We start from the raw sequence: 18,643 nt of genomic DNA on the forward strand, positions 1-18,643 counted from the left end.
CTTGGACTGATAGTGCAGTATTCTGTTACACAATGATATAGTCCAATATTGATTTTGAATTCAATGTGTCTTGATGTTGAGTGTATTTATGTATATCTTTATGTTGAAAATACCCATTTGTTATTTTTAATGAGTTCTGCATGCATAGTTCAATTAATCTTTCACCGTTATCAGTTATTATATCCTCTCGAAAAGTTCCAACTATTTGGTTCTTAGGCTTTTTAGACTGACAAATAAAATAGGTAAATGAAGGATGGCAAGAATTCAGACAATATTGTTAGATATTGACAGCAATAGTGATTAGTGATAACATGGAGGCGAAAAGAAAGACATGTTAGTGATATTTTAAACCTATATAAATAAAGGACAGGTGTAGACCATCGATAAATCTTCATTCATATTTTACTTTTGATAGTGCAGAATATTATATAAATTACCAAATTACATAGAGCCAATGTGTCATAAGAAATGTAATTTCTCATGCCAAAATACAAAACTGTTTTATCCCAAATACTTTCTCACTACACTAAATCAAGTAAAATTGTATATCACACTTTATGTAGTGTTAAAGTTAATAAATTATTTAAAAAATAGTTTTTCTTTACCTGAATTAAATTTCTATGACTATTTATATATATCAGATGATAAGCTATGGTTTTCATAATTGTCATACATATGTAATAAAACAAAACAGTAAAATGCAAATTTATTTACTTATTTTATCATTACCTATTTATTAAACAGATATATTATACAAGAATATTATGTACAAAACTTTCATTTACGATATGTAGCAATATAACAGTTTTAAACGTTATAGTAGAGCTTCTTGTCTTGAAAATTGTTAAAACTAATATCTCGAATACTATAGTAGAGATAATAGAGATTTATCACAATGCTACTGGAAACATTAAAATGACAGAAGATTGCATTCTGATAAAAGAAGTGTCATTTTTATGTTACCAGTAGCAGTAGAAGTGTAATAAGTCTCTGTTATCTCTACTACAGTATTTGAGATATTAGTTTTAACAGTTTTAAAAGATATCTATTTAAAACCTGGATAAATTAAATCAAAAATATAACCATTTTCGATTTATCTATATCCTCATTTGTAATTTAAAATCATCATCTTATTAATTTCTTTTATAAACCAAATATACTTTTTCTTTCTTTATACATGATATAAAATTAAAAAATGTGCTTGAAAATGGGAAAATTACCTACTAACCAAACATATAAACAAACTTCTTCTCATTTAACAGCGACTCTCACACCAGCTATTGGCAACCTGAGATATTAATTCTGCTGAAGAGCTTAGCACAAGGCCCAGTATATCTATCAACTCTGGTGATACTGGTGACTTTTTAGCAATGGCAATTAAATCACTGGTAGTGAAATATTTTTCATCACTAGTAAGAATCAAAACTGTGGTTTGGTAAGCAAGACCAACTTCCTCTTACTGCAAAACATAATAGTGTATGTAGGCAGCAATATAACAAGTGACTGAAACAAAGTAAATAACACACTAATTTCACTTCTAAATCACAGAGTTTCCCTGAGTTTTGGCAAATTTTCTCAATTAATGTCTACCAAGATGCTACTCCATTTTATTTTAATGTTTTTGCAGCTATTGCCATAATATTTTTTCTACCATAAACTTTCTCAGTCTTGTTTGTGTGATTGAACATATTCTGCAACCCTGTATTGCACTAGATCGGTATATAAATACTGAAATTACTATCTGTTGGTATTAAGCTTAATGTTAAACTTTAAAAACAGTCATTATAAATTAAAATTAAAATATCGAAATATCACAACATATAATTAATTTTATGTTTTCAGAATGCAAAGTAACAAAATAATTTTATTCATTTCATGTATGAATTTTTCACAATTTTACTATTTACTTGAAAAATTTGCACAGAGAAAACAGTAAATTTTTAACATATCAACAATTAAGGAATTAAGTTTAATATAAAAGAAACTTATTGATTCATTCCAAGAAATCAAACTTGCTTATCGAATGATTTTTTGAAAACACATTATTTAAGTTCTCAGAGTAAACTTTCTCCATCTTCAAAACAGCTTGTATAAACATGTAAATAACACTTGAAATGTATATAAAACTTTATAATATTGATGTAACTTTCTTTGAATGTACTGAACGTTATATACTTTTATGTATCTGTTCTGAAGACAGAGAAGTCAGAATCAGAATTCAAAATTTCTAATAAACTTGCTTAGCTAAACACAGTCCATGTAAACTTTTAATGAATACTGATGAAATGCATGCTGACAGTCATGTTAGATGTAATAAAGTTAATGAAACAATATCTAGAATATGTGAAAAAAACAGAATTATAAGTAAAACACTTATCATTTGCTTATATCATAAATTTTTTTAATACAGTTTTATCTAGAAATGATGATATATAGTTTCCCTTGTTTTTACAGATAGATAATAATGTTTAAGTTTCAAAGTCTCTCTAATAAATAATATTTAGAAAACAGATATGCTCTTTTTGTAAAAGTGCTTTGTAAGAATTGTTCAAATTTTGTAAGTGAAGAATATGATTAATTAACATGTGAGATCTGCTCTTTATATTACATTTTATTACTTAAATTTTTCACTTAAACTTTGCGTTTATTTCGAAGGAAGTTTCAAGCAGAAACAACTTGATAACGGAAGTACACAGAACTTTCATTTCCCATTTTTAAAAGTCTTATGTTTTAGCTTTTCTCTTACTTTAAAATAAGAGATTGGACATCTCTATGAATTAAAATATTGTTTCTTAAAGTTTGTACTAAATTGATTGAGAAAAGGACCAAAATCCTCCCATTTTTGGGTTGAGAGAAAAGGAAGATGTTTCAACATACTTCCAATGCAAAGGAAGTTAACTTTCCTTTCTGCCAAACCCTTATCACCACCTCTATCATAAAATTTTAGCGTCATACGAAGATTCACCCCTCGTTGGTGTATAGAAAATCCTTTATTTTGATTGGACAAAATCTTTAAAATATACTGAATTTCGCACTTTGAGTGAGGAGTTTGCCGCCATTCCTTGAGAAGAGAAGATCCATTTCAAACCTGGAAGTCTTCACTCCAGTCTGCCGTTGAAGATATCCGCTGATTCTCTAAAGAACTTTGAATTTTTGTTGTTCCAGATCCCAAGAACTTGCTTCATATCATCTCATTGCCTCCCACTCAAAATTCCTCGCAAACGAATGTTAGCGTGCCTAACACTATAAATAGGCTGGTGTCAGGAAAACAACTTACAGGGAATCCTCACAAAATCCTGTTTCTCATTAAAGTCTCAGGAAGTCATCCTTTGACCTGGCAGGCCAAGTTTAATCGACTGGACACCCGATTAAGTGATATATGAGTTATACCAACTCCGCAGCCCCTCACAAACACATAGTTTTTGAAATTAGCAAATCACAAGCATAGTTTTGTATGGTAATGGTTTAAAATTAATAAAACTTATTCTATGTTATTACAAATAGACAATAACTTATTTACACGAAGGGTGCACAAATCTGAATAAAACTTCTGCAGTTTGCAGCCTCCTGTATACATAAAATATTATTGAACAACTGGCATCTACAGTTACACCTAATAATTAACAAAAAAATTAATTATTTAAAGACATAGTCCTTCCCAAAAAAGGAACCACCATTTATTAGCTCTGTGTTCCAGATAGTGTTACCACCCATCCGGTTTTCACCCAGACAGTCCAGGTGAACTATTAATTTTGTCCGGGAATTTCATAGAAATTGTGAAATTACGATGAAACAAAGTTCTTGCAAATCTATATATATAAAAACGAATGTATGTCTGTCTGTCTGTGTGTTTGTCCTTCATGCATTACCACACCATTTATCTGATTGCCATGAAACTTCAGGAAGTTGTTTAATACACCCCCGCAAAGGTTTCTGGCGTATGTGAAGACCACCATTTCCCCCTTCCAAAAATATCTTTATATATGGATTAAGGCTTTTATGTCCAACAGATGGCACTAACTTCCGACGACCTAAGTTTGCTTTTATGTGAGGCATTATGCTTTTCTGTGAGAATGGACTAAAGCAGATCATTTTCTATCTATCTATATAAATAAAATAACGTTTGTTTGTTCCTGCTGATTCCTTTGAAATTTTGACACAACACTGCATTTGAAAACGCATGTGTTTTTATATAATATACATGTCAAAATTCCCCCTACTGGGGGAGATGGACGGGATTAAGGCTTACCATGAAGAACTCGACTTCTATTATACTATTTTACATGCGGTTTTTTGCGTTTTTCATTGTGTTTTAATAGGTTACGTCAACAAAATATACACTAGAAAGGGATTTTTCGATATTTCCTTGCGGGGGAGAGGGACAGGATTAAGGCTTACTGTGAAGAACTTAGCTTTTATTATACTATTTTAGATGCATTTTTGATTGCATTTTAATAGGGTACGTCAAGAGAATGTACACTAAGAAGGGATTTTTTGAAATTCCCCCCACGGGGGAAATGTTATACATTTATAATAGATACATTTTGAGCCACAACAACGCGTGGCCGGGTCATCTAGTATTGTTATAAATTTATACCATTTGAACAACGAAAGACCTCACACTCACTGAAACTCATCTGCCATTTGGCCATGTTACTCTGTTTATGCTGACATATGATGCACAATCTGCCTCTCAACCTTTTTTCTTGTTTTTTTACTTGCATAGGAGTAACATACATGTCCCTAGTCCCTAACATAACTGATTTAGAACCAGCATGCATGTTTTCTTTGCACTGTAAAATGACATTGCGCATATGGCAGAAACTTCTGTTTGAACAAACCTGACTTGCCATCCGGGTCAGTGATTTCGTAAAGGTGGCAACACTAGTTCCAGACAATACATTCTTGGTGACTGACCTCTGCCTATTACAATTCTGTCCTGATTTTGAATCCTGATATTGCTATAATTTTCTTTATAAATAGTTTTAACAAAAATTTGAAAAATAACATTTAAATTAATTACACAAAATAACATGTATTTAATCTATTTCATAGCATTTCTTGACCAATATATCTTATACTGACCTATAGTTACTTGGAAAAGAGTAATTTTGTTTTATTGCTTTATTACTTTGTTTACTGTACATTCAAATTTAAAACTGGTTAGTAACATTTCCTTGTTGGCAATAGAAATCAGCATATCAAAATATATTATATATAACAACTAGGTAGCCCAATAGTTCAATTAATGTTAACTCACTAAAAATTAAATTTAAAAAATTTTTTAAAAAACAGGCAAATTTATGAAACAAAAGTTAATGAAATTACTAAAAGAATTAAAATAAATTTAAATCTGATTATCTTTTGTGCAAAACAATGCTGAAACAATTACTTTAGTTATGTTGCAAAAGAAAAATGAGTTGCAATTACCGTATATTTCCGCAGATAAGACGATAGTTGAATCATAAAAAAAGGCCCCCAAAATCCAGGGTCATCATCTTATAGGACAGATACAAAAAAATTAGATTGAAATTTATATAAATTAAAACCATTATAAAAAACGGACAAACCATAATTATTTACTAGTAGAGAGTAGGGCATGTTCGCAAAATAGAATAACCCGACATTTTTATAAATAGTCACGGTCATTACCCGAATGCCCAAATAAATGCAAATGTTTGTAACAATAGCAAGGCAAAAAATAAAATTTGTTCATTTGAAAAATTACAAATAGGACATAATTCTGTATACGCTGTACAGTATTATTTTCCAGATGATGATTGCTGATCTAAACTAAATTCATAGGCCATTGATAGTTTGGGGGTCGTCTTATAGGACAGATATATGCTAAAACTATAAAACTTTGACAAAAATTTATACCTCGTCTTATCTGCAGAAATATATGGTAACTGAAAAAATTCTAATTAAAGGTTCAAAAAATGCAGGCAAAATTAAATAAATAAATAAAAATTATTAAAAAATAATTATAAAAACTGAAACAAAATTAATACTAAATAAATTAAACTTAAATATTAATGAAAACTAAAAATAATAAAATAATAATTAAAATTCTGGCCTTTGTACCAAAACCAAAAATAAAATCAAAACTAAATTAAAATCAAATAAAAATGTTTTCAAAATTGTTTAAAGGTTGTTTTGAAATTTTCAAATTTAAATCAAATTAATTTTTAAATTTATGTAATTTGTGTGTGCTGGTGACGGAACATTTTGCTTTTAATATATATATATATATATATATTATTAAAAATAATGTAAAAACTAAAAGTAAATCTGTTTATAACCAAAGGTCACTATTCAAAAATCAAACTTAAAGAATAGTTGCTACAGGAGCAAATGAATAACTATCTCTTCAACACCAAGTCCAAGTCAAAAATGAGGTCTTTGTGTTTCTTATCCATACACAAAGACCTCAATTCCACTTTGTTAACCCTTTTCACAAATTCATGCTGAATCCACAAAGGAAGTTAAAGGGTGGTCTTTTCAGGGACAAATTGTAGATCCCCACATGTGACCCATTGTGAACTACTTACATGCTACTTCTTTGTAAAGTGATGGTTTCAGTTTCAGTGGGGACAGAATATTTTGCTTTTAATACATATACAGATATACATATTTTGATTTCAGTCAAATTAAATTTGTTTTTCCGTTCTCATATCATATTTTTATTGTTTTAGAAACAGTATAACATTGTTAACTAAACTTTTCATGCAGAATTTATGAATAGTCAGATATGTTGCATGAGATGCCCTGCTAATGTTTTTGGCTACTGTTGATACATATTATATTTAATATTAATATAAATATTAAGAAATACACTAATTAAAACATTTTTTGTTACATTCAACTTGAAGAATAAAATTACAGTGCAAAATCACTTACTATCACAGACTGTGAAACTTCTTCTTCCTTAACTAAAGGATTCAAACAAGGAAACTGTAATTCATCCATCCAAATTACTAAATATTCATCACCATAAGATACTGTGAATTAAAAGAAAAAATACTATCATAAAAATCTTTCAATGAATAAACTTTCCTCTTTCAATAAGTGATAAAAATATCAAATAATCATTCAAAACAAGAAAAATCTCCATAATTATCTAACTTATATACAGTTATTATGCAAAATTATAGCCCGATGATATATGGCAGTTGAAATAGTGTTATTGCAATGTATCGGGTTTAGTAAGATATTTATATTTACTTCAGCTATATCTTTTATTCAAGCAGTATGTAAAAAATTAAGATTTTTTCTTCTGAAATTTGTTTTTGAAAATTGAAATTTAGTTTGCTTAATATCACTTTCCAACACTAATACTGTATATTTCTTTTGCATCATGGTTTTTATAACTTTTTTGTGTTTAGTGATACAGTATATGTAAATTTACTCTAAAACTCTCAGTGGGACATTTGATTTACATTTTGAAATAATTTCATGCTCATTCCAGTATATCTTCATCTCTTTCTTCTATGCTTATATCTGCAGCAATGTTTTATATTACTGTTCAATATTTCATCTTAAAAGTAAATAAATATCTGGCTATCATAGTACAGGCTTATCATGTAGAAACTGATATAGGTTAAACACATATTAGGCATACAGATTTATTCTGAATTACACTTCATTAAACATTCTTTGTATGCATTCCAGACTTCTGTATCACTCTTCAGCCAAAATTTATCATGTTCTTTGCTACTGGTTTATAGTGTTCTTTGATTCTAATTGTTACAGATAGCAAAGTGGAGTTATGTAGAAATAGTTTATGTTGCCTAATATTAGTCTTATTGCATATATCCCTGCTTTTTGACAATGTACCCATCATTTCTAATTGTTTGCATGACCATATTCTTATAATATCTAACACAAATCCTGCCTTTTTGACACATATACGAGCCCATCTTTAAGTGTGGGCCTACTGGGCCTGGGCCTGGACCCAGGCCTCCTGACATTTGAGACCCCTCAAAAATATGCAAAACTGAATAGAGCAACAAGTAATAAAGTTATTATAAACAGTAAAGAATCAAAAGATGTGTTTGATAAATTTTATTAAACATAAATATAATAATATGTTTAGCAGAGAAAGCTAATTGAAAAAATTTATGAACATTAACCCTCATTATGAATTCCTTAAGGGGCCTCCAAACTTTTCTTGGCCCAGTGCCTCATACGTATCAAAGAGGGCCTGCACTGGTGGTACACTTCCATCTCATATTTGGATGTTTATTGTGTTGTTCTCACCCTGTGTTTCCAGGACACCTCATTTGTACTTACTGCTGGAGGCAATAATGGTCATGCTTTGTTAGGTGTGCATCCAAATAAGTTCAACTGGGCCATCTTCAGAACATGCCCTAATTGTTGAAAAGGATAAGGTGATATATAAAAATGATTAGATCACCTTGCCAACATATTATCCATTAAAACAAGAAACAACTACTGTTTATTGGCATTAAACAGTTTTTATTATCAACACAAACACTTTTGACATTTTTACCAAAGTCATCTTCAGGTAAAGAACAACTTTGGAACATTAAAATTTTTAAAAAGAGGAACATTAAATATTCAAAAATGGAAAACATATTTTTGAATTCATTTTTATTTTGTATTCAGACATATTTTGAATTAAATATTCAAAAAGGAATTCAAATTTTTCTTTCTATTCAGGAATGAGTCTATTTAAGAACTTATGTCAACTTTCAGTATTAATGATTGAATACACCTTAGGTAAAAGCTGCAATTCAACAAAATACATTTTGGTGTTATACTATTCCTGCAACACTGTAAGAGGAATTCTAATTGAATGCCAAGGTGATATGTCAAAAGGTGACATCTACAAAGGTTCAGTGTACAAAAATGACATATACTAAGGCATAAAAACTAGAGAATTGGTGTGGCAGCCAACTTTTCTCTTTTTGAACTTTGTCTCATCATATGTAACCACCAAGTGGGTAGAGGAAATCATCAAAGAATGAATAGTGAGCATGTGTGGGAAAAGGACAAAAAACTCTTTATCCCAAGTATCAATAAACTCTAAGATACACACACACACACACACACACACACATATATATATATATATATATATATATATTGAAAGGATCAGGCACTATTAGGAACAGTGCTTAGGAAACAGCTCCCTTAAAAGGAAAAAAACAGTGAAGGAGTTGCAAAGGGTTGACTGAAACCATGGTGCATTCAATAAGTTACTTATGTGTAAAACATTGTGGAAGTAAAAACTTCTTGATATCTGTTAATCCTTGAGGGAGGAATACACATCATGATATTGTTGGGTTTGCATCCCCTTACGAAGCTGGATAAGTTTGTTACATACATATATAATTTCCATTTAACTGCTCTCATGCTAAGGGAATTACACTGTTAATGATGTTGCTGTTTTACCTTTAACTCTTAAAATTTCTTTTGTTCTTTATTTTATCTTGTTGCAATTGCCCCTTTCATAAGATTGCTTATGGTTTTGAGGAATGTGATTGCTCTACTTACCAAAGCTCCATATGCAGATAATTTATGAGCCATTTTATCAAATGATTTCCAATGTATAAAAGCATTTACTGCTAATGAGATGCATTCATAACTCTTCCGTCATCCAATAGGATGACAGAAGAGTTATAAATGATGAATACTCCTATTGAGTTTTGATTTATAAATTTCATTAGATAGTTGGCTTTGACTTTGCATTGCCTTTCCAAACAATCCAATATTACATACCCTAATATTAGTTTGTTATTATTCAAGTAATTTTTAATGCTCTTGTCTTCTACCCATCTTATGACTATTCTAATTTGGCTACATTGCTAGATGCCAGAAACCACATTGGTATTCCTCTGAGCTGCTTATAGATCTTGTCGTTCAACATAAACTATGAATTCTTCAATATTAAATCTGGAAAATCTGCAACTATTTTAAATTTGCCTAATGGCATTCTTTTGTTTTTGCATATACATTCTTTCATATGTAATAAACCTGGTTCTATTTTGATGGGTGTAGACTTTTATGGTATGGTTAGCTTGTTGTTTTTGTCCACAGAAATCAATTTTAATGTTTTTATTGTCTGTAAGGAACTGCTGATAGCATAATTTGCTTTTCCCTGTGTGCTTGCTAAAATTTATGCAATATCTAAGTTCAATGTAGAGGCATACAATTATCGAGTATACCTTATTAATTTATTTGATAATTTTATTAAAGTATTTTAAAATTATTTACTCAAAATTTTTAAATTATATTCTTTGTGCATACAATAAAATGCATTTTCAAATGAAAATATATATTTATATATACTGTATTTACTCGCACATAAGACGAGGTTTTTATTCATTTTTCACTGCTTCAAAAACCTAGGTCGTCCTATATGCACAAGCAAAGGATTCTTTGCATTTTTGAAATAATTTCTGTGAACAGTATATACTTAATGCTGTCATTATAGATCTACAGTCTATTTATCGTAAGTTGGCACCTACTGTAAACAAATTAAGACACACTTTCCTTTGTTTATTGGTTTAATCCTACATCTATTAATTAAAAACTGCATTGTATCACATTCATTTGCAGAAAATAATTTCTAATTACTTATAAACAGATTAATGAAATACAGGTCATTTTGCAACGATTATAAATGTAGTTATTTTATATTAGTTAAGTTGTTATTTTTAATGAATATTTGCACATTCTAAATCATTAAAAATAAACTTTTTCCGGTCATACGCATTATAATGTTTTGGTTTTGTTTCTCACTCATCACGTATAAAGCCAAACATGGTTGTTTACCTTAATACATGCATTTGATAATATTTTATTTGTAATGAAATCAAATAAAATTAGAATTGTATTAATAAATCTAATTTTCTTTATTTTGATGTCTAAAGTCACACCTTGTCCTATAAGTAAGACTGTCTTATATCTGAGTAAATATGGTATATATATGCTTTAAACTTTACATGTAACAAACATGCTCTATTTTGATCATAAAGAACCTGAAGATAGACCAAATAAAACTGAAAATACTCATTAGTAGTAAAATTATATGCAGATAACAAGGTACAGAATCTTTAAACATTTTAAAAAATGTCAGCAGGATTTGAGTATTTTTACCTTTCATTGAATTTTGCTGTACTTTTTGTGAGAAAACTATGCAATCTTTGATATGATGTAATTCTTCAATATCAACAGCTGTAAACTTCTGAACATCATTGAGATGTATACATGGACTTCTAACAATTAATACAGAGCCTAAAAATATTAAATCATTAATTAATTCTACTTTAATCAGTATTATTGATAGTATTCTTTTTAATATAATTATAATATTTTTGATGGATTTTTACTAAAGCTGTTAAAAATATAACTTTGAGTTATACAATTCAATTCATATTAAATATAAGAAAACAAAGATAATTTTATCTATCAGTTATTACAAATAACCTGATTAAAATGTAGATCTTGGAAAATTTTCTATTCCTTAGGTAATAAAACTAGAAGAAAATTGAGCTTATAATAACCCTTATAATGATAACTAAATTTAATTAAAACACACACACACACATATATATATACCCCAAAACATACATATATATATATATATGTTTTGGGGTTGACTCCAGAATCAGATAAATCTTAAATTTTTCATTAAGACTTGCTGATAATGTCTAAGGCAGTCAGTGATAAAAATCTCACAGCCCACATGCAACCCACAAGGTCCTAATATGTGGCTCTTGGGACTTTGGAAATGTAATTTTGTTTTCCTGTTTTATACCTCATGTCACCACTTAAGCTACCCTAATTTAAGCTTGATATTTGTGACAAAGAACATTCAAACTAAACTCAATCATTAAAAAGATGAGAATAAAATGTTTATTATTAGTTTGCATAACTCTAGCATACATGTATTTTAGTATCTAGTGTACAGGTGGTTATGGAGCCTGTTGGCAGACTTAAAGCCTGCAATTCTATTAGAAAAAAATGCATGAGGCCTGCCAGAGGCATACAAAGTTCACCTGAGGTCAAAAACAATCCAGAAAAGATTGTATATCACTGGTGTAAGGCATAGCATTTGTCTTCTATTAATGATATCATGTAAATATAAATATAAGCAGCCCTATGTCCCTTCAAAAGAGAGATCTCTAGTATCAGGAAAGACAAAAATAATTTATCCCAAATTACTTTGAATTTTCTTTAGGCTATCCCAAGAGTATAAAAAATAGAAGGAATATAAGTATAAAAATAAAACAAATCTTTACTGTAGCTACCTTTACTCTATGAAATTAGAAATTTCCTTTGGAGAATAACATTACATACAGTTGAAACTAATATTTTAAGACAATATCATTAATAAAACAAGTAAAAAATCTCTGCCTCAGATCCTTTGGTCGTGCACTTAAATCTATTAAATATGCAAATGAGATTAGATTTTCGTCATCAGTAATTTTACGAGTTCATTGTTACCAAAGACAATTTGTATTTAATAACTTTATATCTTTAAATTTTTTCATTGTAATTCAACCTGGATAAATACAGAACAAACATAAAAGTTTCAAATTCTGTCCTTTTGTATTCTTTCTCAAATTATTCAATTTGAGATCTACCTAATGCATTGCAAAATGGCTTCAAAGCTACTTACCTTTTTGTTAAACTTCCTATCATAAACTAGATTTCTTTTGATTTACATATACAAAGTTTGATTAAATCAAATTATTTAAAAAGTAATTGATGAACATTTTTACACACACAATCATATAAAATGTATTGTACACAATTATTTATAGACTGATTATTTAATGAAATATAATTTGATAATATTGACTCATCAGAAGCCATACAAAATATCAAACTGAAAACAATTTTCTGATGTTATTGAAAATTTTAATGTAATTTAAATTACCTGAACTGAATTTACTAAAAATATTGATTTAAATTTGTATAAAAAATGTTAAAAAGTTAAAAATTAAATATATTTTATGTATTTGATAGATATTATTAATAATTAGTTACCAGTTATAATATCAGTTTCTGTATTATTGTTCCATATGTCTTTAGAACATTGCAAAAATACTTCTCCAGGATTTAATAACTTTGTTTCATCTACAATTCCAAGCATAGTTCTACCCTTGCTGGAAGGAATTGATATTTGTGTATCTTTTCGTAAGTTATCTAACAAAGAATCATAGATATATTAAAAACAAATAAATCAAGATTTTATTTTGATTTTTATGTGATAAAATTTCTACCCAATTGCTTCAAAATAATTGTTTGCAGTAATGACTGAAAAAATGGTTCTTGTAATAATTCAAAGTCCTCTTGCAAATCATCATAATTAATAGAAAATAAATTATGTGCTTTAAATAAATGCTTTGCCTTTGCTTCATTAACAAAACATCTTAACATAGTCTTCAACATTTTTTCTTGAAGATTAAAAAATGTTACATCCTTAACATTTAGTTGTGACAGTATCATGACAAGCAAACGATTAAGATGGACAAGTTCTGAAATAATTTATTCAAATTATTTGATTCAGTTAGTCAAATATTAATTTTTAAGTTAACCAATTTTTTTGTCTACTTACTTGGTTTGCTGATTTTTAAAATTTCTATATGGGTATTACAAGATGCAAAATTATTTTCACTCTTTTTGAAAATAATTTGTTTTCCTTCCAAACCCGGCCACATGGATAATGTTAGTTCACATCCTGCATATAAAACCTTCATAGCAGATGGAATATAATCTAATTCTAATTTATCACAGACCTAAAAATTGAATAAAATGAATACAAATGTAGGTTAAAATAAGACAAGAACCTACTATAAAGAAAATTTCAATATAAAATAAAATAAAATAAAATAATCAACCATTCCAACTTCTGCAAAAATTCTTTAATCCTAAGAACGTTTTCAAACGCATTAAGCGTCCATCTTCAGTTACATCTTTAAATTAAATATGAAATTCGAACAAATATTACATAAATTAACGGTACGATTACAATAAATAAATAAATACATAAAAAATAAAAATAAAATAAAATAAACAGGATTATCGTAATTTACAAAATTATGTCAATATTTCATCAACAAATAAAAATAAAATAAAAATAAAACAAAAAATAAAAACGAAACAAAAAACCAACGTGCGGTTTAAACCAATCACGGATTATCGCAGTATTTCTTTACAAATGCCTTCATCCGTCATTAAAGATTTAAAACAATATCAGCTCTAGGATTTATCGTACTTCTATGTTTAGCCCAAATCATCGCACAAAGATTTCCAAGCTGTGGAAAGCCCATCAGCGTACCTATAATTAATGCATTGCGTACTTCTCTGTGCTCTGTGGATTTCCAATTTTTCGAAAAACTTTATTGCGTGTCTCGATCTAGTAGCCCCGATGATAGAGGCTTGGTTCCAAAAGACCGTGATGCCTTGCTGCTTAGCATAACTGGCCAGGACGGTACTATCAACTGATTTTTCCACCGATCGCTTGTGTTCATTAATCCTCTTTTTTAAATTTCTCAAAGTTGCCCCTATATATACTAATTTAGAATCGAACCTATGATCCCTTAATGGTATCGAATAAATTCCTGTTAGTGAGTTACGCTCATACTTCATCTTATCATTCCTTAAAAGCTTGTATATGGTCGGATTACGTCGATAAATAACCTGCAAATTCCTACTCCTGGAAATCCTTTTAACTAACGGCTTAAGAAAAGGAATGTAATCGAGGATCACTTTCTCTCTTGGTTGGTTTCTACTCCTCCCACGCGTTCGGTTATGGTCTTTCTTGATGAGAGCATCTGTTTTTTCTGTTCTGTAGCCATGTTGCAAAGCCGTTGTTCGGATGTATTGTAGCTCTTTAATTGTATCTAAAACATTGGTGCAGTGTGTGTGCGCTCTCTGTATCCACGAGCGAAATACTGCCATCTTGATATGCCCCGGGTCTGCGGAGTTCCTAGGGATAACGATTGGGACTGATGTCGGTTTCTGATAGACATTTGTGCGGATTTCCCCTCCTACACATGTTATAGTGAGATCCAAGAAATTAACACTATTATAACTTTGCTGATCTAACTCTAGAGTTAAACCATAGGGGTTTTGATTCATTAAATCTATAAACTTTTTGATGTTGCGATTGTCCTTCCACACGATAAAGATGTCGTCCACGTATCTCACGTATAATAAAATATCATCCCCTACTATCGGGAGAATACTGCTTTCTAGCTTGCGGAGTACCAATTCGCAGAGTATATAAGACATAGGGCTACCCATCGGTACTCCTCGCCCCTGTATATAAGTTTTGTCCTCGAAGCCAAAGAAAGATGTGTGACATATCAAGTCCGCTAATTCCAAGATCTGGGTGTGGTACTTTGCAGCGTTCTTAATATTGGCGAATAAAAAGTCCCGCAAGGCACAAAAGCAAGGAGGCAGCTTGATGAAAGGGTATAATGCCTTGTAATCTAATACCGTCAAACACTCCTCATTCATGAGCGTAACATCCTCAAGTTTTTGGATCAATTCTATCGAGTTTTTGATCGAAAACGGCGAAACTTGCATATTACTTTGTATAAATTTAAGAAGTACTTTTTCTATCTTGAACGTCGGAGCATTACACTTTTCCACTACAGGGCGTAATTGGGAACCTGTTTTATGCGTTTTTCCGAAAGCAAACATTCTCGGAGTCCTGGGAGCTTGTAAAGTGGCAGCATCCATATGTAGCAATTTCGCTAGAGGAGTTAGGGTGAATCTTATCACTCTTTGTTGCAATGCTTCCAAGTAATTATTCGGGGCAAGATGACATTCCATGCTATCGATGTATTCATTTAACTTTTCCCTATACGAGCTTCGTTTGATGAGTACAAGACCTTTCGATTTGTCCGCCTTTAAGAGAACCACATCATTTTTTTGGAGCCATTCCTTTGTTTCCTTAATGCGCTGCTGGAAAACTATATTTGTTGAGTTGTTACGTTTTACTTTTTCGGCATATATTCTTGTTTTCCATCTGTAATAATCCTGTGTGGTTAATTTCATACCCTTTATGAGATTTTCAACGTTTGGTATAATACTTTCCGGGCGTATTAGCGGTGTCGGAGCAAAAGAAGGGCCGTGCTCCAAGGCGTCAATTAAACACTGCGGTGGAATAATGTTGTCCCAAGCGGTTAGAAATATATCTTTTTTTACCCTCGGTTTAATATTTTGGCATTTAAAAAGCCATTTTAGCTTTTTAAGACGTACCTTTTTAACGAAAATTTCAATTCAGGACAAATATTAATGGAATAAGTATAAAATGAAATTAAAAAGATAATGAGCAATTATTTATTATGACATTGTCACAATGTTGGACTGCAATTTTTCATCACAATGCATTTAAGTTTAGTAGTGCCTTGCCCCTGTACATCATACATTCCGGTAAGCAATAGAGTTGTGCTGGTCATTTATATAACTTCTTTCAAGAAAAATTTTTCAATTGAAATAATGTTACTTCTGGTTTACACTGGAAGTTCTTATATAGTTAATCAGGACTTACTGCTCCTAAGTTTTCCACATATGGTCTTGGTTTTCATCTATCTAACACTGTTCTTGGGATTAAGGACAAATGGACAACAGTTGAAATTTATAGGCCTGCAATTTGAAAAAAATTGCAGCCCAATAAATGAGTTCAAAAAATTTATTAAAATTTAGAATGAATAAAGTTACTTGAAGCACATTTCTAAGTTAACGTTAATATTCAATTGATCTAGTCTGGATTATGCATTACATCAAATTTGATCCCATGTCACCATCTTCAATCTTCACGATTGGAATTAGTTGGTGATTTACTTATGTTGTTGACTGTACTTGTTTAAAATTGAAAACAAATTGATCAGATTTGAAAACTGGTTATGAATAAAATTGAAGTTTAATCCTTAAAAAATATATATTTGTAAAAATTTATTAGAATCAACAGAACATTTTCAATTTGAAAAAAAATTTCAGAATAAAAACAGTTATGAATATCTGGCAGTTTCTAAAAGAATCAGATGTGTCACTATGATTATCCTAGATTATCACTGTTAATAAAGTTGTCATTTCTCTAAACGTCATTCATTTTTTTAATGTCAATGTAAAAATTTTAAATTTAAGAAGTATTTACGAATTACTCCAATTGGATTATTATTAGTATTCTTCTTCTTCCTCGGCTTTTCTCACTCTATGTAGGGTTGCTGTTTCTGATGAGTCGTCTCCACTGCTCCCTGTCTTGGGCTGCCTCCACATTCAGATGCCTTTCTCTCAAGTCCTCCGCCACAAGATCCATCCACCGTTTCCGCGGCCGTCCCCGCCTCCTCCTCCCCCTCACTGTCATCTGCATAACCCTTCTTCCCACATACTCTTCTTCCCTTCGTACCACATGACCAAACCACTTCAACCTTGCTTCCTGTATCTTTGCTTCTATGTTCGCAACTTTCACAGTCCCCCTCACACATTCATTTCGAATGTGATCCCTTCTCGTAACCCCACACATCCAACGGAGCATCCTCATCTCCGCCACTTCCATCCTTTTGACATGGGTTTTCCTTAAGCTCACAGTCTCAATAGCATACAGCATAGCTGGTCTCACCACCATCCGATAAACTTTCCCTTTCAACCTAAGCGGCACCCTCTTATCACACAACACACCTGACATATCCCTCCAATTCCTCCAACCAGCCTGAATCCTGCCTGTCACCTCCTTATCCACACCTCCATCCTCAGCCATAGTTGACCCCAGGTACTTAAAGGTATTGACTCTGCGAAATACGTCTCCCCTCAACTCCAGATCACTCTCCCGGGCACCATCCACCTCCCCACTACACATATACTCTGTTTTACTTCTGCTCACCCTCATGCCCCTCCCTTCCAACACACCCAACCACCTTTCCAATTTAACCCTCAGCTCCTCTTTTGTCTCGGCGCACAGAACAATATCATCTGCATACAACATGGTCCAAGGTGCCTCTTCTCTGACCTCGTCCGTGATCACCTCCATCAGCATGTTAAACAAGAAGGGGCTCAGTGCTGACCCTTGATGTAAACCAACTCCCACCTTGAAGCACCGGGACACTCCAACACAGCTCCTAACCTTTGTGGCCACATCCCTATACAGTTCCTGGATCAATCTAACATACTTTTCAGGAACCAGCTTTTCCCTTAGACACCTCCAGAGCTCTTGTCTAGGCACCGTATCATAAGCTTTCTCCAGGTCAATGAATGCCATATGCAGCTGTGTTTGCTTCTCCCAATATTTTTCCAACATTTGCCGAAGGGCAAAAATGGCATCGACTGTTGATCGTCCTGGCATGAATCCAAACTGCTCTCCTGAAATGGTCACCTCTGCTCTCAACCTTCCGTCCAAAACCCTTTCCAAAATCTTCATCGTGTGAGACATCAACTTTATTCCTCTATAATTTTTACAATCTTGAACATCCCTTTTCCTTTGTAGATAGGTACCAGTATACTTTCTCTCCATTCGTTAGGTATTTCCTCCTGCTCAAAGACTTTTTTTGAATAGGTCCCATAGCAGATCAATACCCTTCCTCCCCAATGACTTCCACACCTCTACAGGGATTCCATCTGGGCCCTCCGCTTTACCGTTCTTCATCCTCTTTAGGGCCCT

The 18,643-nt window shown here is 31.4% G+C and overlaps 1 protein-coding gene across 3 annotated transcripts in view; it reads right to left on the reverse strand.

Annotated features, from left to right (window-relative positions):
• Positions 1–18,643, reverse strand: part of LOC136973938 (uncharacterized) — a 32,543-nt gene that overhangs the window by 7,396 nt on the left and 6,504 nt on the right. For all 3 annotated transcript variants that reach the window (XM_067268708.1, XM_067268707.1, XM_067268709.1), the window contains 5 exons: positions 13,592–13,772; positions 13,257–13,511; positions 13,021–13,179; positions 11,125–11,262; positions 6,901–7,001 (listed from right to left, as the gene is read on the reverse strand). In XM_067268708.1, the coding sequence (XP_067124809.1) occupies positions 6,901–7,001; positions 11,125–11,262; positions 13,021–13,179; positions 13,257–13,511; positions 13,592–13,772 (834 nt within the window). The remainder of the gene's footprint in view (positions 1–6,900; positions 7,002–11,124; positions 11,263–13,020; positions 13,180–13,256; positions 13,512–13,591; positions 13,773–18,643) is intronic.

The sequence above is a fragment of the Centruroides vittatus genome, unplaced genomic scaffold, assembly GCF_030686945.1.
Source record: "Centruroides vittatus isolate TY-2023 unplaced genomic scaffold, ASM3068694v2 contig_3318, whole genome shotgun sequence".
NCBI lineage: Eukaryota > Metazoa > Arthropoda > Arachnida > Scorpiones > Buthidae > Centruroides > Centruroides vittatus.